The sequence below is a fragment of the Dromiciops gliroides genome, chromosome 3 (assembly GCF_019393635.1).
Source record: "Dromiciops gliroides isolate mDroGli1 chromosome 3, mDroGli1.pri, whole genome shotgun sequence".
Lineage (NCBI taxonomy): Eukaryota > Metazoa > Chordata > Mammalia > Microbiotheria > Microbiotheriidae > Dromiciops > Dromiciops gliroides.
The window spans coordinates 405,292,137-405,316,538 of NC_057863.1; the positions used below are offsets into that span (position 1 = coordinate 405,292,137).

The 24,402-nt window shown below is 37.3% G+C and overlaps 1 protein-coding gene across 6 annotated transcripts in view; it reads right to left on the reverse strand.

The window, feature by feature from the left end:
* SPATS2L (spermatogenesis associated serine rich 2 like) overlaps positions 1-24,402 on the reverse strand; it is a 246,150-nt gene that overhangs the window by 45,967 nt on the left and 175,781 nt on the right. For all 6 annotated transcript variants that reach the window (XM_043998905.1, XM_043998904.1, XM_043998908.1 and 3 more), the window contains 3 exons: positions 21,860-22,100; positions 3,084-3,272; positions 1,177-1,312 (listed from right to left, as the gene is read on the reverse strand). In XM_043998905.1, coding sequence (XP_043854840.1) covers positions 1,177-1,312; positions 3,084-3,272; positions 21,860-22,100 — 566 coding nt within the window. The remainder of the gene's footprint in view (positions 1-1,176; positions 1,313-3,083; positions 3,273-21,859; positions 22,101-24,402) is intronic.

Sequence of the window (24,402 nt, forward strand, 5' to 3'; positions counted from 1 at the left end):
AGCTATGTGACCCTGGGCAAGTCACTTAACCCCAATTGCCTCACTTAAAAAACAAACAAACAAACAAACAAACAAAACCAAAATGTAATTGAGAAATATTTTACAAAATAAATGAATATATGGTACAACATAGAAAATGTTAATTTGTGATTTTCTAAGTTTATATGTATCTGGCAGGGATCTGTTTACATTTGAGTTAGACATACACTGGTCTAAAGGCTTTAGACTTTAGATCTCGAAAGCTTTCCCTCCCTGAGCCAACTCTGTGACACAGTGGTTAGAGCACTGGGCCTGGAGGCAGTAAAACCTGAATTCAAAACTGGTCTGAGACACTTCTTAGCTGTGGGACCCTCAGCAAGTAGCTTAATTTCAGTTTATCTCAATTTCTTCAGCTATAAAAGGAAGATTAAAAAAAAAAAGAAATGCATCTACCTCATAGGGTTGTTCTGAGGATCAAATGATATCAAAGCACTTAGCACAGTGCCTGGCACATAGTAGGCACTAAATTCATACTTATTTCCTTCCACATACAGAAGCAGCATCCAGTTATCTCTCTTACCAGAGTAGTGTCTTGTTATCAATTGCACTTTGGCGTTTATTCATAATAGACTTTTCAATCCAGGCTTTGACATTCATAGATTCAAGAGGGATTTAAGGAAAGTTGAGATATTGCTAAATTCACTCCTCTTAAAAGGACTAAGGCTAAATCACTTCAAGGCAATATTTGCTGATTCTGTTCTTAAAGGCTGCCAAAGAAAGGAATTTCAGGACCTTACCTAAGTTTCTTACAAGAGGTTGTTTCCTTATCTTAGACTGATATGGCTCAAAAAAAAATTTTCTTTTGATAGAATTCATGGTATTAAGCTTCCATGCATTGGTCAAAAATATCTCATCTATTTGTAGAGTGTTTTGTTCCATATCATTTGTATTCTTTTGTGTCAGCTTTCTAAACTTCAAAGAATTATGGGTATCAGGTTTCCTTTCATTGAAATGGACTCTCTTCCTTTCTCTTCCCAGATCCACTCTTTAGCCTTGCTTAAAAGGTCACCGGGCAACTTGTTTCTCTGAGATTTTAATGAATAAAATAAAGAAAGTTTCCTTTCTGATGCTGGTACCTGCAGGAGTGCCTCCCCCCAGCCTGCTGGAAGGTTCTAGCTCCTGGATAGAATGGCTTACCAGCTGTGTAACTCGGCAAATGCTGCCTTGATCTTCTTCACTGAATTATCCACTTCTTCCTTGATCATTACTCGATATCTGGTCAGAGACACAGTGCACCGCTGCAAGTCCTTCACTGATTTCTCAATATTGGGACCTAAAATTAATTATCAAAAAAAGAGAAAAAAATGGTCAAAAGAAGACCATGTGGTTGGAGAATCTTTGCATTTGTGAAAACGAAGTTTCCAAATGGACCTTTGACTCTTTTATTTTAAAGCACAAAAAAGGAAGCAAAGGCCGTATCCAAGGGATGTTGGAAGCACAGAGCAAACTTCTCATTAAATGACTTGAGCTGGGCAAGGGACATGGTGATTCCAGGGCAACTGGGCTTCTTGGAGGGGGGCTCCCCAGTAGAAAAGGATGGGGATGAATCCAGTATCTCACTGGAAGCTTCTCTGACAGGGCCATTTTGACCTACTCAGCCCCTGTGCTCTGTCATAAATATGGTTTCTACAGTATAACACTGGAAAGCTTTGTGCTTCTGGCCATCCTGATCAAGGAGGCTCTGGGTAGCAGAACTCCAGCAACCATCCTGGAAGGAAATGACCCAGAGTATGGGAGAGTCCTAAATGAGGCAAAGGTGGCATGGAACATGCACAAGAGGTTCTTCAGCTCAGAATTCTCTTGTTCTCAGAGCTAGACAATGTGTAATTATAGAAACAACATTCAAATTGGGTCTATTTGAGCTAATCTCGCCCTGTTTCCTGAAACTGTCACCAGGGTTTTATAGATTTCCCACAAATAAATAGGCAAATGGTTCCTATTTATTACCTGTGTGTGCACGTGCACACACACACACACACACACACACACACACACACACACCTTGTCAAAAGCTGAGAAAATACATCAAATTGGAGTCAGATAAAATAGATACAGTTGAATGGGACTGAGAAGGAAAACATTATTAAGTCTTTTGGTAAACAGAAAGAAAATGATATTACCTATTCTTTTCCCCACCCCTCCCGGTTCTATTCAAAAACATTTATTAAGAACTATGACAGACATTGTACTAGGCACAAAATCAAAAGTAGTCCCTACCTTCAAGGAATTTGCTTTTGAATGTCCACAATAGTGGACAGAAACAAGTAACACAAAATATAGAGAAAGCAATAATGATATAACCTTTTATTTGGAGGGGCGGGAGGTAGACTAGTGCTAATTACTAGGAGGATCAGAAAAGAGGTTTACACATTATCTGGACCTTCATTGGAGCCAGGGATTCCAAAAGTCAGAGGTGAAGGGGCAGATCATTCTAGGCATAGGGATGTTCTCTAAAATCTCTTCTACCTCTAAGATTCTGTGATTTTGTAAACCTCTTCCTTTTTGAATAGTCATGCATATACACAGAAGTAACACATGTTAATATTACTGAAATATTATGTAGTTATGTTACCTATAATCCCTATTCATGAGTTGTTTTTACATGGGTAGCATAGAATTAAACACAAACAGATTAAGATGTTTTCTGATGTAGACATAACAGCATATCTAAGGTAAGGATTAATTTCATATAAAAATGTAAAACTTACTGTTTGAAAATATGTTTTATAGGCTATTTGGTAAAATACTATATAAAATTGGGCATTTATGCTTATGAAACTAGCGGCCATAGGGTTGGTTATATGGGAAGAAGACTTGGTCTTCTTAGGTGTACAAAACTGTCAGATTAATAAGGAAGAAAGAACACCCGCTGTTTAGGAACATTTATTATAGAAAGAAATAAAATTGTACTCTGCTTCTCTTTTCATTAAAAGGTGTTAGGTCTCTTCTAGATATATATTAGTGCTGATGCAAAGACATCATCTAGCCACTTTACTGGACAAATAAAACATAGTGAATTGCTTGCAGGAAAGAAGTCACTTTACCTCTCTTTTTCAGCAAATCATCTGCTGTTACTTCAGGATGAGTTTCAGGGGCACATGACTTAACAATAGGTGTTTTTGACTTCGGTCTGTTTGTGTTACAGTACTGCTGGCCATCTGACCTCTCTGATCCGGCCACAGGCTTCGGGTTCACATCTAGAGATAGCCTTTGGCGCGGCAGTCTGCTGCCTTCTGTAAGAAAACACCAAATACGAATTGTAAAGTGATAAGCTAAGAACATTGCCAATATTGCAATGAAGATACAAGATAGTCTTGTTTAAGTGTTGGCAATGATACCTGTCATTGAAAAAACTAAAAGAACAGAATCCCCAGAAGATATAACTACCAAATGATTGTCATTAACAAAGTAATTGAACATGTCCCACCCCCAAATCAGAAATGTCTAAGGAATTTTAAGCAGGATTTCTTCAAGATGATGCTTTCAAAACATCACTGACTTCTCCAAGTACCAAGCTTATATCACCAGCATGGCTAAAACTGAACTCTTAATTTTCCTCTTACTTTTCCAATCTACTCCTCCTTCCAAAGTTGCTATTTCTGTTTTTTAAAATTAAATATATTATTTTTCAACAAAAAACATTTTGTTCCTCCTACCTTCCCCCATTCCCAAATGGAAAAAAAATTAAAAATAAAACCTTTGTAACAAATCTATATAATCAAGCAAGGCAAATTGCTGCAATGACCATATCCAAAAAATATTCGTCTCTACCTTGAGTTAATCACTTGTCTGTCAGGAGGTAGATAGCATGTTTCATCATGTATCCTTTGCAATAGTATCTGGGCATTACAGTGATCAGAGTTCATAAGTCTTTTAAAGTTATTTGTCTTTACAATGTTGTTATTATATACATTATCCTACAGGTTCGGGATCACATCATATAAATTTGTCCATGTTTCTCTTAATCTCCATTTCTCTGGATATTTTCCATATTGTATCAATCACCCATGCTGGAAGCCTCAGTATCATCTTTCATTTTTCTCTCTCTCACCCCCTCTTTATCCAATATAATCTGTCACTATGTCCTATTGATTGCTCCATACCTCCATAAAGCTTTTGGATCTACTTTGTCATCTGGATTCATGATACTACTTTACGGATTTAGGCTACCACAACCGTTCTCCTGCCAGGATTAATATAAAGCCCTCCTAAATGGCCTCTGGTCTCTCCCTCACCTCTATCAAAGCCATTTCCCTAAAGATGTCCAAGAACTTCCAAGAGATTTACCATTAACTGTAGAAGAAAACACCAGCAATTTAGCCTGGCAATCAATTAATCAAAAAGCATTTATAAAGGACTCATTATATACCAAACACTGGGGAGATATAAAATAAAAAACAAAAGTCCCTGCTCTTCATGAACTTACATCCTATTGAAAGAAATAGTATAAACAACTAGGATTTTTTTTGGATCAGACTTGAGAATTCATTGGGATAGAGATCTGCTCGAGGAAATTCTCCACACCAATGCTGATCAGCACCTTTGCCACAATTTATATTCTTAGGATGTTGCTACAAAACTGAGAGGTGAAATGACTTTCGAGTGTCACACTAATCAGTGCATGTCAGAGACAAGACTCAAACCCTAGGTCTTCTGAGTTCTCTAAAGAGAGGCCAACTTGTGATCTAGTGTGCTGCCTCTCATATTCTTATTAATAAACACAAAATGTATAAGGAAATACAAAATATAAAGGAATCACAAGGTGATTTTGTTGTTGTTCATCCTTTATTTTCATGGGGTGATGTCTTTACACATGCATGAATGGGATTTAAGTGGGGCAGAGTGGGGCAAAGTCCTCAGCCTCACTCTCTCTTCTTGAGTCATCAAAGTCTAGTGGCAGGACAAAAGTCAAGATGACTGGCAACGGCCCAGGATGCAGTGGATGACCGTGGCACCTTTGATGTCTGACCAAGCTCTAAGTCCTCCATGGCACCTGCACCAGCTGCCTTCATTCAAACTGTAGGCATTGCTCATTCCACTGGGGGAAGTCTTCACATGCTTGGGGTAGATATTTCCCTAACCCACTGATAGTTTTGAGGCCTGCTGGTAACCCTCAACCCAGGTAATTTTGGTGAGGGAGAGTGTCACTGGGAGCTTCAGGGAGAATCCGGAAAAGCCTCACAAAGGAGGCAGCACTGAAACTGAGTTTTGAAGGAAACTAGGGATTCTATGAAGTGTAGGTAAGAAGGAAGAGGTGCCTTCTGGGCATGGGGAACAAACAGAATGACAATGACAAAGGATAGTGAGTGCAACAATGTGGGGGGAAATAGCAAGTAAGCCCATTCAGTTCAAGAAGGGGAGTAATATATGTCTAGAAAGGAAGGTTAGAGCCACTTTGTGACAGTCTTTAGAGACAAAAGAGAGGAGTCCCATACTTTATTTGAGGGGCAATAGGGTGCCTCTGCAGCTGTTTGAGCACTGAAGTGTATTTGGGATGATTATATTGCTGCAACCCACCTTTATAGCCTCACTTTACACCACTTTCCTTTCTGCATTCCAAGTTCCACGCACGTAGGCCTATTAGCTACTCCCTGATCTTGTTTTGCCTTCACATAGGTCATATTCCATCTCCATATTTGTTTTTCCTTCAAGGCTTGGCTCAGATGTCACTTGCTGTTGTTCAGTTGTTTTTCAGACTCTTCATGTCAAAGATACTGTAGTGGTTTTTCATTTCCTTTTCCAGCTCATTTTACAGATGAAGAACTGAGGCATGCCTGAGGCTGGATTTGAACTCATGAAGAGGAATCTTCCAGATTCCAAGTCCAGTGCTCTATGCATTGTGCCACCTTGCTGACTAACTGATCCTACTAGCTAGAGATAATCTCTCCCATTATAAATGCCCCATATATCATCAACCAACCAACCAACCAACCAGCTAGCATTTATTACTATATTCCTGGCACTGTGCTAGGCCCTGCCATTAAAAAGACTAAAAAAAAAAATAGAAGTTTCTGAGAGTCTAGGAGTTTATATTCCTATTCATTTACCTTATTCTGACTTGTACTATAATTATCCTGCCTCTGATAGTTACTAGACCTTGGGCAAGGCACTGATTCTCTCTGAGTCTGTTGATAAATCTACTTGGTTGTTGAGATGAAGTAATACATATGTCCATATACATACACATATAATATGTGTATGTATATACTATATATATATATATAGTTATTATTTGTGTGCATGTCTCATACTCCTACTAGAGTGTAAGCTTCACGTGGGCAAAACTACAAAGTTTTATCATCTTTTTATCCCCAGAATTCAGTAAAATGCTTTGTGTAAAGTAGAAAACTAGTAAGAGTTTATCAAATTTGAATTTTTATTTTTTATTCTGTTTTTCTTAAATAAATAAGAGTACAGGGGAAAGAAAAAATAAAACTGCCAAATAAAATAGGTTTTTTTTTTTCATTGTGGCTCATAAGGGGCTAGATCTTGTGACTTAATGATTCTCTCCAATTTTCCTGTGGTTTGTGCCTTTGTGATTCACTAGGTGGCACAGGAGATGGCAAGCTGGGCCTGGAGTCAGGAAGATCTGATTTCAAACAAACCTTGTCTCTGACATTTATTAGCTGTGTGATCCTGGGCAAGTCACTGTCTTTCTCAGTTTCCTCATCTGTAAAATATTGATAAGAATAACACCTACTTCCCAGGGTTGTTGTGAGGAACAAATGAAGGAATATTTGTAAAGTGTTTTATAAACCATAAAGAGCTATATAAATGTTAGCTATGCCAGGAAATGAGATTCTCTTCAGAGCTTTCGTTTTTTGGCATTTAAAAAATATTAATAAATATATTGTGTCTATTGACTCTTTTGGATAGGTTTATTGGAATGAAAACTCCTTAAAGGCAGGAACTATGTAATTTCCCACTTTGTACATAGTATAGTGTTGGGCACATGACACATGTGTAATAAATGCTTTTTAGACTGAATTATATCAATAGTGCAGTGCATTGAATGGGCACTTTAGAGGCCTGAAAGAGTTACTATCTCTCACCAAAACCTTCGGTAGGCCCAGCATATTTTTTGTAAGTAAAGTGGTTATGAGTTGTGGAACTGGTTTTTTTGAGAGCTTCAAGTACCTGTAGCCGGTATAATTCTGTTTCCCCTCCCACTTCTATTTTCTCCTTATAACTGGTGGAATCTTCTCTCAAATGGCACTGACAAAAGAAGGTCTGTTACATTAAAAAAAAAAATGAAACTCTAAGCAATTAAAGCTGTACTTAAGGGATAATTAATCACATCCTGAAAATAATCTTGAAGATAAAATATCAATAGTGAAATTGATGTATTTCCATAAAGAGAAGAAATGGGTGCTTTGTGTCCCTTAACCCTGGACAAGAGGAAGGACGGTGAAGGGTATGTAGTTCTTGGCATCTAAGTCTTGGGCTGTGGTTCCAGTTAGGCCACTGAATCCCAGTGTAACCTTTGGCAAATTCCTTGACCTCTCTGAGACTGTTTTATTTCTTTTTCTTCTCCTTTCTTTTTTTCTTTTTAAGAATTAAAAGGAGTTTATTATAAATATGTCAAGATAGCAACAAATTGATGAGTGGATCACTGAAGATCACCCTGGGTCTGTTTTTTCATGTGTAATACAGATATTATAATACTTGCTCTGACATGCTAACAGATTTGTTTTAAGCATGAAATGACAATGATCCTAGAATGGAATTTCAGAACTATAAAGGTCCTCAGAAATCATCTAGCAGAGTGTTTCCCAAACTAATTTGTCCATGGAATATTTTTGGTCTTGAAATATGCTGAGACAGCCATATATGCTAATCTGGGAAATTTGCGGGGCAAGGAATGTCCCTGAGAATTGGGGAAAATTTGAGACCAAAATAGAAATATGAATATAAGGCAACTGGGTGGCAAAGTGGCTAGAGCACTGGGTCTGGAGTCAGGAAGACCTGAGTTCAAATCCAGACTCAGACACTTACTAGTCATATGATCCTGGACAAGTCATTTAACTTCTGTGTGCCTTGGTTTCTGTTTACCCAGTTTTGAGGCAAAAATAGATAATAAAGTGTTTAGTGCAATGCCTGGAATATAGTAGACATGTATATAAATCCTAGTTATTGTTATTATGTTTTCATGTAAATGCTATACATGATATTTTTGATATATATATAATTTTATGCTGACTAATTCAGAAGAAAAGCTACTATAAACATCAACATTTTCTCAGAGAACTCCCGTGTCACAAAGAACACTTGGATTATACAAATATAGTTTGAGAAATACTGATCTAGTTTAAGAGCCTCCCTTTACAGACGAACCAGCTCAGTCATACAATTAGTTAATGGCACTAAAACCCATAATACCATAGGTAGACATTCTCTTTTTCATCTTCCTTTCTTTTACTATTGTAGGAAGTGCAAGAAACTCAGGAAAAAGAAAATATTTGTCCAACTGTACATGGTGAAAGACACAAAGCTTATTTCAAGCAGTATTTTCTTTCTTTCTTTTTTTTTTTAGTGAGGCAATTGGGGTTAAGTGACTTGCCCAGGGTCACACAGCTAGTAAGTGTTAAGTGTCTGAGGCTGGACTTGAACTCAGGTACTCCTGAATCCAGGGCCGGTGCTTTATCCACTACGCCACCTAGCCGCCCCGCAAGCAGTATTTTCTAACAGGGTTTTCCTGAAAGTCACATTTAGCTGAAGGGCTACAAATTAATTCATTCACTAATTTCTGTATTTCTAATAATAATTTACTATTTTGTTATTGTTGCTGCTATCAGTAAACTGAAATTTATTTTCTAATCCTCTTTTCTTCAAATAATCTTCAAAAAATATTTGTGAGAAGCAAGAAGTCAGAAGCCTCAGTTTCTGCATTCATAAAACTGGCACAATAACACTTTCATTTTTTACATCACTGGGTTGTTGTTAGGAAAGAGCATTTTAAACTATAATGTGCCATATAATCATGAGCTATTATGTGAACTACTCTTCCCTTAGTTCTAACTGTGGTCAAGGTGCTATTTCCTTTTCTCTCAGTGCTGAATTGATCCTAGAGCTAAGTAGCAGAGGTTCTGAGTTGTAAAATGCTTCACCCCTGACACTGACAGCATTAAGTTTACTGACAACTGTACTACCTCAAGTGTACTCTCCATAAAATCAGAGGTAATAGAAAATTACTCTATGAAAGGTTTGAAAGATGTAGAGTGACGGATATAAAAACTCCTTCCATAACAAAATCGTGTAATAGTTTGGGTTAAAACATTCATCCTGAGTCCTTAAGTAGCTGAGGTCATTTTATTCTGCAAAACTACTTTGGATATATATGTAGATTTCATAGGTTTCTATGGTATAAGGGGGCAGATAGGGGCTGGGCCAGGAGACAGGAAGATTCATCTTGAATTCAAATCCAGCCTTAGACACTAGGTGTGTGACCCTGGGCAAGTGGCTTAACCCTGTTTGCATCAGTTTCCTTATCTGTCAGATAAGCTGGAAAAGGAAATAGCAAACCACTCCAGTATCTTTGCCAAGAAAACCCCAAATGGGGCCATGAAGAATCAGATGAGACTGAAACAACTGAACAAGAAGTCAAAGGATCTAGGTTCAAATCTTGCCTCTGATACTCCATGACCTCCGTGACTCCACTAACCCTCCTTGCCTTCATTTTCCTCATCTGTGAAATGAAGTGGTTAGACTAGATGGTCTCAGAGGACCCTTCCAGCTCAAGATCTAGAATCCATGACCTGTGAATCCTAAGCCCAGCCTGCTGAAGATACTTGGCTCATCCCTATTCATTCTGGTCCATTTGAAGGGTTTGCACACGTGAAAATAAAGGCATGAAGACTTCCTTTGCATCAGGCTTACATTGCCATATACAGTAATGATCACAACATTCATGAAACTAATATGTCTATGAAAATCTTACTGACTGCCTGACCTAACACTTCATCAGTGTGACTGTAAGTCCTCGCAAGGAGGGATCTGAACTTGATTCAAGCTAAATCCATCATGAAATTGCCTGCACATCAAAGAAAGCATAGCTTAGCTTGAACTTCTTATTGTGTACCCTTTAAAACTTTTAATTGAGAGAAAATTACAGCACACAATGAAATATTTGGTCAAGGGGCGTGAATAATGTCAGTAAGCACTGGGAGCATGTATATGCTGTGACTGATCAAAGTAGTGACCCCTCCGCTGCCATAAAGGGAGGATCATTGCTACAAGGAGGGTTAAAATGTTTGCATTTACATTTACCATTGAGTGGTACAGGTTCTTCTGGACTTGTCCTTCTATTCTCTCTTCTCTGATAGCAGATGAGATTCATTTTTTTAAAAATGAGAGGCATTGTTAAAATCAGAACCCTAAAGAAAACATTTCTTTTGAGCTTCAAAAAACAGCTATTTTATTTTTAGAAAATAGGGGCTTTAAATTACAACCTAATACACTAGCTAGCAGCTGTGGAATAAGAAAAGAATTACTCAGGATTCAAAAACTGCTTAAATGTAAGATAATGCTAATTAGCATGAGGGAGAAGGCTGGTGTCATAAGAGAATTAGGATGTGAACAAGCAGAAATATGAATAGATTCCCTGGCAGTTGTTGTTTTCAGGTTTCTGAAGTTCACTGACAGTTGCCTCATTGTTAGTAAAAACTTTGAGGGTTTGAAAGTTTGGATGTCCAGATGTCTTACTTAACAAATGTCTAATATTTTAGGAAACTCAGAGGATTAGCTTTGAATTAACTGAAACTGTAATGTGCCCTATAATCCTGAACTGTTATGTGAACTACCCTTCCCTTAGTACTTACTATGGCCATAATACTATTTCCTTTTCTGTCAGTGCTATAGTGACCCTGGAACTAAGTAGCAGAAGTTCCAAGTTGTAAAGATTTCCACATCTGGCACTGGAGAAAGAACTACCCAGTCCTTCTATCCCAGAACAAGAGGGGAAAGAACTACTCAGTTACCACAGAATTGGGGATAATATTGGCAACTCATTCTATTAACTACATTAAAAAAGCATCTTGGGATTCTTCTGGGATGAACCAAGAAGATTATATTAGGCCACCACTTTTGTCTAAGCATTTGTGGGGTATTAAAGAACATACAATCACATCTGCAAGTGAGCCATGCCACACATCAGTGCTCTCACTCATCGGAGGAATCCCCTGTAAGTTTTGAGAGGATGATCCTTGCTTGTTGAGATGAATATTGGAAGCATATGACATGACACTAAACCCACAATGGAACATTTTGGGGGTACTTCCCAAGCAAGGGATCCCTGGGCCCCATCTGGAACACTGAGAAGTAAATGGAGGCTCTTGTAGTTTCTGAAGTTTCTCTGATACTTCTGATGTAGCAGAAAATATTATCCATTTTAAGTCTGCTGCCGATAGCTTTCTTTTGTTGAATCAGAAGAGGGAAGGAAGAGAAGGAAGGAAGAGAAGGAAGGAAGATGTAACTTTTGTCACTGGTTAGCTAAGGCCAATATATTCCCCACTGGTCCTACCAGTTGGAAGAAGGGGGCAGCATTAATATCACCCTGAGACTGACTGTCTCTATTTATCCCAATTAAGTGTAGAGCAGGACAAAAGTTTAGTGTGGCAAGGCTCACTTGCAGATGTGATTGTATCTTCTTAAATATCCCACAAATACTTAAACAAAAGTGGTGCCCTTATATGATCTTCTTGGTTCATCTAATGTATTAGCCATCCCTCCTCCAACCCCAAGATTTCCGTCATATGCATATTTGATGTGTATGCCATCCATCTCTTTATCCATATCCTTGAGAAAAATATCAAACAGTACAGATTCAAGCACAGATCCCCGGGATAGTCTCTCGGAGATCATGTTCCAAACTGACTGGGAACTCTTTAATAACTACTCCTTGAGTCCAGATACTCAACTCATTTGAAATCAATCTTTTTTTTTTTTTAATGTTTATCCTACATCTCTCCATTTCCCCACAAAAATTGCTTATGACACTTGGTTCTTTGATGGTTCTGGTTAAGATTCTTCTACATATCCTATAAGTGCCACAACTTATTCCATCACTGTTGACTTAGAGATCTCTAATTTTAAATGTCATGGGAATGATGATGGCAGGAGCTTGTAAACAGATAGGAAGCTTTTCAAGGTTCATGCACTTTCATCCATGTTTGATCCTTGAATATGTGACTTTACAGAAACACACAGAATACATTCAGTGCTTTTTACTTGCTTTTTCTTATACTGAAGAACTGTAGACGTTGATTTTTAAAAAACATATCATGAAAACAAACTTTTCTTGGAAGAACAATGAATGTACCCCATGGATTTGTGTTAAAAATTATCAAACATATATCTTTTTCAATCCTTAACATTTGAAAATTTCCAAAGGCCTTTTCTTCTTCTGCTTCTCTATTCCCCTCCCCCAAAAGCTTTGTATATTTACATGGAGTTGAGCTTTACTGAAGGAAGTTTTTTTATGTCTACAAACAAGCTATTCAAACCTAATTTAAAGAGGTTATGCCAACTACATAGTTCTGAAACTAATTTTCAGCTATTTATACACTCACTTAAGATGGTGCCAGAGATTGCTTTTGTAGATAAAATTTCAGAAAAGCACATCTGAGGAAAACAGCATTCTAAAGCTGCTCTATGTTAAATAAATAAATATATGCATTTCTAAAAGGCGCACTGATAAAGAAAACAGGATTTTGCATGGCACTGCCTATCAAAATTGTAGGGTTATAATTTGTCTGTTTCTGAAGTCCTACATTTTTATACTACTCAAAGCATACTTTGACTATTCACTTAGAAGCAGATAAAAATGCATGAGATTTTAACCAGTCTGTGATACCTGGTGATTAATATAAATACCTACCGATCTTAAGCAACTGATCTCAGGATTATTAAACATACATACCACAAAAATGTACCTTTTTTCTGTAGCAAATGAAGGCTTGACCAATTCAAATTAATATAACTCAGTTGATAAGTTCTTCCCTCCCTGCCACTCCTAAATAATATAAATGATTATATCACATATAAATTAATTTAGGGTATGGGTAAACCTGGTTGCAGTCTTATTTAGATCCAGGAAAAGAGAGAGAGACAAGGAGAAGAATTTGTTTTTCTATTGGCCTTGCCTGATTTTCTTTCTCTCTCTATCTCTGTATATGTGTATGTGTATGCACACACACACATACACGTATTTTTAAGAAAAACATGATGCTATTGCTTGGCTTGTGTAAAATATCTATCTTGAGCTAATATATATTCTACACATATATGTATATATACATATATGAATAAAATCCTCAGAATAAAATAATTTTTTATGCTCAAGTTTAACTTTTCTGTTTTAAGTAGTTTTGTATACTAAGTATAAGTACAAACTTAAATAAACCTCTAAACTTCAAACCTTTATGTTGATATACTCAATTCAATGAAATATGAAAAAATTGTCTCTAATAATAATAGCATTAATATCATGCTTTAAGATTTATAAAACACTTTTTTTACAAATGTGTAGGAATTTAATTATCTTTCTACATACTTGACGCTAAATTAGTAATTTGAATAAAAGTAGAGGAAACTTGTTTTCTCATTTATCTAGCACATTAAAATCTCAGATACAAATATTAAGCTCCTGCCTATGGGTTCAATATAACTGTTTCCTCACAACAACCCTCTGAAGTAGGCAGCATTGCTATATCACCTCCACTTTCAAATAAAAAAAAGTTTTGTCACCTCAGATGTATTTCCTATCACGGGCAAGGTAGAGGAAGGGATGGCAATTGATGTCTTTGCCTTCATGGACAAAAAAAAAAAAAAGCAGAATATCAGGGCCTGACACTGAGCCTGGACTATACAATCTACACAATATTGACTTTAGGGGTTAGAGTCAGAGCTTTCAGCTTTAAGTTGAGGTCTCTAATTGTTAACACAAAGCTTCATATTTCTAATGGGTTGATTAAAATGCTGATCTGGAGTCAATTAACAATAGTAGCTAATAGTTTCTAATATTTATACAGTGATTTAAGGTTTAAAAAGTGCTTTACAGGTTATCTCTATCTTCACAACCACACTGTGAGGCAGGTGCTATTATTCCCATTTTATAGATGAGGAGACTGAGTCAGACAGAAATTAATAATTTGCCCAGAATTACATAGTGAATGCCTTAGGTTGCAAAACATTTTACAAATGATATCTAATATCATCCTTGCAACAAACCTGAGAGATAGGTACTATTATTGTACTCAATTTATAGTTTTGGAAACTGAGGCGGGCAGAGATTAAGTGACTTATGAAGGGTGATATAATGTCTGAGGTAGGATTTGTTTTTGTTTGTTTGTTTGTTTGTTTTTGTTTTTAGTGAGGGAATTGGGGTTAAGTGACTTGCCCAGGGTCGCACAGCTAGTAAGTGTTAAGTGTCTGAGGCCAGATTTGAACTCAGGTACTCCTGACTCCAAGGCCAGCGCTCTATCCACTGCGCCATCTAGCTGCCCCTGAGGTAGGATTTGAACTCAGATCTTCCCTAAACAAGGTCTAGCACTTTATCCTCTTTGCCACCTGGTGACCTACCATGTTCATAAAATTGTGCTGGGTGCTAGGAAGATGAAAACAAAAATGAAAGTCTCTATCCTGAAATATTCTCTGGTAAAAGGCACAAGGAGATACACATACATACACACACATAAACACACATATACATAGCACGCACACACACTCACACATATACATCAGCTAGGGAGTACAGTGGATAGAGTGCCGGCCCAGAGTCAGGAAGACTCATCTTCCTGTGTTCAAATCTGGCTTTAGATACTTACTAGCTGTGTGACCCTGGGCAAGCCACTTAACCCTGTTTGCCTCAGTTTCCTCATCTGTAAAATGAGCTGGGGAAGGAAATGGCAAACAATTTCAGTATCTTTGCATGAGATCACAAAGAGTCTGAAATGACTGCATAACAACAACAACAACAACAAATGTACATGTGTATGTGTATACATATATTTATTCGCATGTATACACATGCATATATATATATATACACACACACACACACACACACACACACACACACACACACACACACACACACATATACACAAAGTATATAAATGTTTTCAAGACAAATAGCCATGAGAGTACAAATAGGAAGTGGCTCTGAGCTGTGTTTCGCGGGAAGCCATGGAGTCTAAGTACATATTTCAGACATGGGGTCCTTGGATGAAGGCAGATGGAATGCTGGGTTCAGGGAACTGCTGCTAGGTCAATTTGACTGAACAGACAGTTAGTGAAAAGGGATTAAAATGAAATAAGACTGGAGAGGTAGGTGGGAACCAGATTGTAGAGGGATTTAAATGTTCAGCTGAAGATTTTCTATTTTATCTGAGAGGTACTAGGAAGTTACTGAAGATTTTTTGAGTGAGTGACATAAACTTGTATTTTAGGAATGTCAATTTGGCAGCTTTGTGGAGGCATGTGTTTCCATTGTACCATTGAATGGCTACATAGGTATTTTTGACCTATAAATGATGGAGGATTAAAAAAGCAAAAACGACCAACAACCAAAAACAAAACATAAACCAAAACCAAACCCATTAATTCTGGTCTCTGCTTTTTGTAGGTATTTTTCATTTAGCAAGTCACACTAACACCCCTGAACCACCTGCACATCTCTTGAAGTTAGCTTAACTGGTTAAGGATTTAGAAAAAAAGGGAGATTCTGAATGTCAAAGTGTTATAAAAAGATAAAACACATGATTCACAGTCTGTTGCCCAAATGGACTATCCAGAGCAAGTTTCCTTGAGCCTGTTAGTCTGATAAATGAACATCCGTGAACAGATTGAAGATTGCCTTTCAGTCATGCTGAAAATCCCCCCCATCTGCCTGGAACTTCAAAAAGCTATTATGCTTTCTTTCTTTTTTTTATTTCTTTAGTTATTATTGGTGATTGCTAGTTATTATTAGTCATGAATTTATTTTTCATGTTCTCAGGAACTGGCGTGCCCCTGCTTTTTCCCTTTTTCTTTAGCAGTCACCTAAACAAACATAAAAACTGAATCAAACTCTACAGAAAGAACAATGAAGTAGGAGTCAGGTGACCTTGGGTCTAATCCCAACTCTGCCACTTATTAGCTATGTAACTTAAATATGTCATTTAATAGCTCTGGGCCTCTGTTTTCTAATCCACTGAATGAGAGAGAATTAGACTAGACTGTGGATCTCTCATAGTTCTAATAGTCAATGACTCCCTGCTTATAATGATTTAGCTTGAGTGGAAAACTTTTCTTGTGAATTGTTTTTCCAGGATTCCTACTGAACTATTTTCATTATGAAACTTATTGAAGATTTCGATCATTAACTTCCTTGTTACCCTATTTTCTTGAGGGGGGAGAGGATAACACGTTTTTAGATTTCATTAGATAGGACCAAATCTTTTTCTTTTGAGTTATAATAATCATTGTACTAATGCGAAAGTAAATAAAGTAGTGGATTTTTTTTCCCTCTACAGAAACCCATGTATCTTCTCTCATTACAAGCTCACGTATTGTTGTAAATGCTTCAATAAATGCTAGATATTCTGAATGAACCAGTGGCAAACAGAGGAGTGAAAGGTCCTGTTGAAAGAAAAAAAAAACAAGTGCAAGAATACAGGACTTGCCAAAACAGATATATCACAGGAATGCTGATTTATAGAGTGATCTGCCCAAAGTAGGAGGGAGCTTCAACAATATTTGTGGGATTATAGAAGCGTTTCTTTAAATTAAGAATTCCCGGGGCGGCTAGGTGGCACAGTGGATAAAGCACCGGCCCTGGATTCAGGAGTTCCTGAGTTCAAATTCGGCCTCAGACACTTAACACTTACTAGCTGTGTGACCCTGGGCAAGTCACTTAACCCCATTGCCCCATAAAAAAAAAAAAAAAAGAATTCCCCTAGTATATTTCTGGAACATATCTGAATTTCTAGAATACATTTGATTTACACGTAACTTTTTTGGGAGGAATCATTTGAGTGGTTTCATCAGTAGAAGGAAACTCACAATATGGAAACTTCTTCCACTGATCTAGTGCAGAGGTTTTTAACCTGGATCCATAGTCAGTCAGTCAACTAGCATTAATTCAGGCTATATTCACTGGAAGGTCAAAAATTGAAGCCAAAACTTAAATACTTTTGCCACATAATGAGAAGACAGGACTCATTGTAAAAGACCCTGATGTTGGGAAAGGTTGAAGGCAAAAGGAAAAGAAGATGGCAGAGGATGAGATGTAGAGATAGTGTTATGGAAACAATGAATATGAACTTGGATGGACTTTGAGAAAGAGTGGAGAAGGGCCTGGCATACTATAGTCCACAGAATCATGAAGAGTTAGACATGACTAAACAACAAAAACATGCCAGGCACTGTGCTAATTGCCCAAGGAATCCTTGATTATATGTAAGAGGATGTGAATAGGAATCTGAAGAAAATTAAATCTTTATTTTCATTAATTTCTAACTGAAATTTATCTTTTCCTTTGATTGTGAATATAGGCAAGAAATGACAATATTTTTAGCAATATACATGGGCTTCATCACCAATAGAAATCATAGTTATTTTTCATATTACTTTAGAGTCATTGCAGATATTTAAAAATATCCTTTATGCTCATTATTCAAATTGACCATAGTTAAAAGATCCACCATTACATATTTTACTATGTCACAAATATGTTTTTGAATATTTTGATAGCTATTTTCAATGTTTCCTCTGAATCCAATATATTTTATTTTATGCATTTACTTTTATTTTATTTTGGTGTTTTTTGTTTGTTTGTTTTTGTGGGGCAATGGGGGTTAAGTGACTTGCCCAGGGTCACACAGCTAGTAAGTGTCAAGTGTCTGAGATTTTGTTTATTTTGTACTTTAAAAAAATTTTATACATTCTTCTGAGAAGGGGCTCATAGGCTTCACCAGACTGCCAAAGGGCTCCATGAGACACACCCTGCCCTAGTATCTCCTCTGAAATCACCCTGCATTTGCTCTGCATATGTTTTCCATACCCATTTGTAACCAGTCATTCATGGAGACCTGTCATGTTTCATTTACATGTGTGCATGTTTTTTCCTCTCCAGGAATATGAGCTGCCTGAGAGCTTTTTCCTTTTATTTTCCTAGCACCTGGCAAAATACCTATCATATAGAAGATGCTAATTAATGCTCTCTTGTCTTCTTGATCATCCACTAATACTTTTGTAACCTGGTGTTAGAGTGTTTACTGGAAGACTGAGGGGGTAAATGACTGGCCCAGGGTCAAATAGTATGGGTTGGATCCAGGACTCAACTCAGGTCTTCCATATTCAAAGACCCGTCTTCTACTCACTGTGCCAGAAGGACTCCCACAGAGAACAATCAGGCACACCTGGAACATGGACTGTAGTTCCTCTAATGTGTTATACTTGATGGGCCTTTGGTTTGTGATTAATGTCAAAATGATAACTTGAGCAATTAGATTTTGAAAGTGATTCAAATGAAAATAATATCAAGGCAAGTTGGGATTCTGCCTCTTCTTAATTATTTAATTTCCTTCTTCTCAAGCTTAATAAATCAAAGCACTGTGAAACTTAGAGCAAATAAAACACTAAAGGAAAATAAAACAAATTCTAGATTGATACTAGACAAGTGGTGATTTCTTTTACAAGGACATCATTTTATGATAAAGGTTATTATCTGTTGCAGTTCTTGATTCTGAGTCACAATTTTATTTATGTAAGAGAATTAGTGTTCTGAACCCAACTTCAGATCTTAAAAATGTTAAGGAGCAATATTGATAAGTTTTACCATTTACTGTGAACTCATTAATCACCAGACACATCTTTCTATTTTTTGCCCCTCTGCCTTTGTTTTTGTAATTTCAAATGACCTTTCTCATTCCTCTACCTTCAAAATCCTTCCTGTTTCTCAAGACCTAACCATAATCCTACCTATTCCCTGGTTTCTTTGACCACCCCAGATAATAAGTGTCAGAGGTTAGATTTGAATGCAGGACTTCTTGACTCCAAGCCTAGCACTCTAAGCCCTAGCTTCTTAAACTGTGGGTTGTGAAACCCATATGGTACTGGTAACAGTAAAAGGTTATGTATACCTATTTTATATACCTATATACCCAAGGTCATGCAAAATTTTCTTGGGCAAAAAGGTTTTGCAAATGGAAAAAGTTAAAGAAGCCCTGATCTAGTCCATTTTATTAATTTTACATAATCAAGAAACTGAGGGGCAGCTAGGTGGCACAGTGGATAGAGCATTGGCCCTGGATTCAGGAGTACCTGAGTTCAAATCCGGCCTCAGACACTTAACACTTACTAGCTGTGTGACCCTGGGCAAGTCACTTAACCCCAGTTGCCTCACTTAAAAAAAAAAAAGAAACTGAGATTCAGAGAACGGAAATGGCTAGCTCAAAGACTTGTGAGTAAGAAGAACTGAGACTACAGGGCATATCCTGACTCCCAGAAACAGTGTTCTTTTTACTAGAGTTTATATCCAGATTTGTCACTGCAATATCAACATAGATTCTCTGAACACTGGAATCAATGAACCTAGACTCAATTTTTCCATTTTTGTCAAAATAGGCATATCCTTGGCTTGTTCTATCGAGTTTAAAATCTTCTAATTGGCCATTTAATGCCCCATGGGATCTAATCTATTAGTTGGGCAGCTCTATTTTCTGTCATCTTTCCTACATCGTCCATCCAATGCCTTTCCACATGATAGACTGCCTTCAAAACATCTGTCACTCATCACTTTCTTTGGAATTTCTCATTTTTTGAATGACAACAAAATGATAGAATTTTTGAACTAGAAGGGACCTTAACAATGATGTCTATCTGAACATCAAAAAGGATGAAAATGATAAAAAGATTGATACTAATAATAAACTGTGCAAGTAAACAGTGAAATATTATGTCGCCTGCACTTGCCCAGACATCACACTTATCCAGAAAAATCTGAAGACAACATTTTAAATAGATGCTGCCATGCCAAATGCTCACAGTCTGGGTGTAACATAGCTACATAGGATGAAATGCTGATAAAACATAGTGATGGCATCCCTGTTGCTCTGTCTGCTACTGGCATTACACAGAGGAAGTTTTGGTGGATCCCATGGAGGGTAACCTTATTTCCTAAGACTTCTATTCAACAACAAAAAAAGCAGTTATTATGTCTACCCATGAAAAGTCATATAATATGAAGTATGAAAGAATAGTAGAGGAAGGAAGGAAATAAGCATTCATGAAACACCTACTATGTGGCAGACACCGGGCTAAGTGTTTTATCAATATTATCTAATTTGATTCTTCCAAAAACTTTGGGAGGCAGGTGCTTTTTTTTAATCTCCATTTTACAGTTGAGAAAATTGAGGCCTACAGAGGTTAAGCAACTTGCCCAGGGTCACACAGCTAATAAATGTCTGAGGCTGGATTTGGACTCAAGTATTCCTGTTTCCCAGCCTGTTGCTCTATCCAGGGAGCCATGTAGGTGCCTACAGAGGTCTAGTAAAGGAATGGAGTCTTGTCTCAGGGTCATTTCTATGTACTACATCAAAATATGGGAATGAAATGATGATAATAATAACTCACATTTAGATATCATTTTAAAGTTTGCAAAGCATTTTTCTCAGAAACAGCTTTGTGTGTTAAGTAATTCAAGAATCATTATCCCCATTCTATAGATAAGAAAATGAGTTTCTCAGAGTTTAAGTGATTTGCTGGTGATTATGAAGTAATCTAATGAGCTAATAAGTGTCCAAGGTGGGACTCAAACCCAGGTCTCTTGATATGTTCAGCATTTCTTCCACTCTGCCAAGAGATCAATGATGTAGTTGAAAGAGCACTGGAGTCAGAGAACCTGAGACTGAATCCTTGCCTTGCCAACTGCTAACTGGTATGATCTTGGATGAGTCACTTGAACACAGCCTCAGTTCTCTCATCTGTATAATGGTATCTAGGTCCTTTCCAGTTATAAATCTGTGATAACATCATCCAAGTCTAATCCCCATATTTTACAGATGACTTGCCAAAGTCACACAGCAAGTTAGTAGAATTAGTTATTTGATGAGTGATGATTATATTATTTATGCATTTAGACATTTGTCAATCTGAGTGATTATGTGTATGATAAAGATTATGCTTTGCCAGAAAATAGAATATGTCCAGAAGTTAAAAAAACAAAACTATGCACAACCTTTTTAGACATATAAAATGTCTAATATGTCATATTATATTCAAAGAACTTGCAAATAGATAGACTTCATTTATAAAAACTGGTTTGTTTTAGCAAAATTCACCATAAAGATAATTTCTATAAAGCAATAATTCTATTTCCATGTCGATTTCTGTGATGTACTCAGAAATCCATTTCTAAAATCCTCTAAGATTTTTTTTTTCTGAGTTAAAAACTTTGTTGAGCAAGGAGTTAAGATGGCAGCTTGCCCAGAGGCACCCTGGTAACTTTAGCACAGCTACAGTGCGATGCTGGCTGCCTCTTAAAGTCACCAGCTAGCATGTTCTATTTCTTTATAAATGGCCACTAGCACTTTTCCAACTCCCTTCAGGATTTCTGTGACAGGTTGGGCATTTATTCTTTCTCTCAGTATGTCAACAGAAAGGTTTCCCTGACATTGTGGTTATTCTGTCTTCAGCTAAATCACTATCAGACAGATGACAAACCTTTTCATTTGTAATAGTTGTATTAATAACAACACAAAAAGCACAGCCTACCTGCTTTTGCTTCTTCTGTGTCCTAGTAATGGAATGACCATTCTTTACCTAGCATGCAAGCACTGACCTGTAACTTCTGCTTGTGCTTGAAGAGGTTCCTCAGTGGCTAAGGGTTTCTTCTCACGAGGGAGTCTTTCTGTTTTTTCATGGGCAGACTCAGTGGAGGAGTTATCCTTGTCACAGCCATTTGCATGGCAATTATACATTCCTGGTGGTACTTGGGAGGTTGCTTCTGTCTTGTCCACCTTATCCTTAGTATCTTTATTGCCTTGGTGCTGCTTGGACTTGCTCCGTTTTCTTTTATTGTTCTAGAACAAGCAATAATGAAGAAAGAAAAATTATTCTATGTGAATCCTTGAAATAAAAGAGACCAATTAAATATCTCAATGAAATGAAATGTGTTTTCACATTCATTTTCCAGATGTTCTAACGGAACCTGGGGGAGGTAAAGCTGCATTATTTAACAATTACCCGCCACAGCTAATTCACTGCCTACCAACGTTTTTGAGTAATAAACTACATACAATTTTACTACAAAAAATGTTAGACAGGGGCAGCTAGGTGGTGTAGTGGATAAAACACTGGCCCTGGATCCAGGAGGACCTGAGTTCAAATCTGGCTTCAGACACTTGACATTTATTAGCTGTGTGACCCTGGGTAAGTCACTTAACCCTCACTGCCCTGTAAAAAAATATTAGACCAAAAAGCCTCTACCCCATACCAAAAGTCGAATGGCAGGTAATGCATCAATTATCTGAGAAATCAAATGGAGAGATTTGTAGCATATAATTCCATGTAATGCAGACAATGCTCCTGAAATGCCCAGAATGACCAAAATGTCATATATCCAGATGTAACACATGCAATTCAATTTCTAAAAATGTACACTAAACACCTACTGCATGCAAAGCACTGAGGATTTAAAGAAAAAAAAATTCAATGGTTCCTGCCCCTAAGGAGCTTATTTTCTACCAGGGACAGGGTAGTTATGGAGAAGCAGTATGATGTGCATGATATATTAAGCATTATAAGAGGTAAGGAGTGATGGGGGCAAAGGAAAGAGCAAGCAAAGTGTCCTAAAATTTAAGGAGGGAAAGAGAGGAGATCAAAGAAAGCTAAGCAGAACAGGTAGGAGTGGTACCTTGAAGAAAAATAAGGTATACAAAAGACAGGGGTGAGGAGAGAGTGCATCCTGGGGATAGGGGAATGGTCCATGGCAGAGTCAAATAAGAATGGAGAAGTTACATTGGAAAGAGATTGCAGAAGACTTTCAATGCCTGAGTGTGAATTTTATCCTTTAGACAATAGGGACCCACTGATAGTTATTGATCTAGTCAATGACAAAGTCATACCCATGCATTAAGAGGTTCATATCAGTAATTCAAAGCATGGATTGGAGATGGGAGAGGCTGAAAGCAATTACACTAGTACAGACAAAAATGATCTATGGGGTCTGACCTAGGTAGCATGTGTGATGTGTGGAGAGAATGGAGGAAGGCTGCCAGGAATGTTGTGGAAGTCAAATTACAAGAATTAGCAATTGACTGATTATGGGGGTGAGGGAAATGAAAGAATCAAGTAAACTCCAAGACTGTGAACTTGGAGGACTGGAAGGACTTTGTTGTCCCCATAGAAATGGGGAAATATGCAGGAAGAGAGATGGATTTAGCAGGGAAGGTGATGGAAAATTCACTTAACTTCTATCAACCTCAGTTTCCTCAAATGCAAAATGAGGATAATAATAGCTTCCGCATGCAGTTACTCATAGTAAGGCTCTCTGAGGTGCTCTATATAAATGCTAGCCATTATTATTATTAAGGAGACTAATGTTCAGGGAAATCATTGACTGGATTAAATTTTTAAGACATGTACAGGGGCAGCTAGGTGGAGTAGTGGATAGAGCACCAGCCCTGGAGTCAGGAGAACCTGAGTTCTAATCTGGCCTCAGACACTTAACACACACTTACTAGCTGTGTGACCCTAGGCAAGTCACTTAACCCTAACTGCCTCACCAAAAAAAAAAAAAAGAAAGAAAGAAAGAAAGAAAGAAAGAAAGAAAGAAAGAAAGAAAGAAAGAAAGAAAGAAAGAAAGAAAGAAAGAAAGAAAGAAAGAAAGAAAAGAAATGTACAGAAGATGAAGGACAGGTAACCATAAATACAAAAGCTTTATATGGTCCTCTAAGAAGAGCATTAAGAGTGCTAATGTTTAGAATGAGCTGAGGCTGGCAAGGAAAATTTAGGACAACAGAAAGGGTTTTTGTGGGGAAAAGATAAAAATCAAAGGTGCTATCAGCCTACTGCTTGGGGTAGATGAGAGAATGAAAACTGACATTTAAGAAAAAGGTTTGCTGCTTGATTCTAATTTTGTTTTCTCTCTCAAAGGAGAATGACATTTGACCTGGAAAGAACTACACAAAAATAGCTATTAAAAAGTTGATATCCAAGATAAGTAAGGAGATACTAAGAGAGCACCTAGTTGCTTTTGATAAGGTCAAGTCTCCAGACCCAGATGAACAACATCCCAGAGTAATGAAAGCATTGGCAACTGTGATTGCTGAGTCACTGTCAGTGATATCTGAAAGGCTGTGGTGAACAGAAGTACTTCAGGAC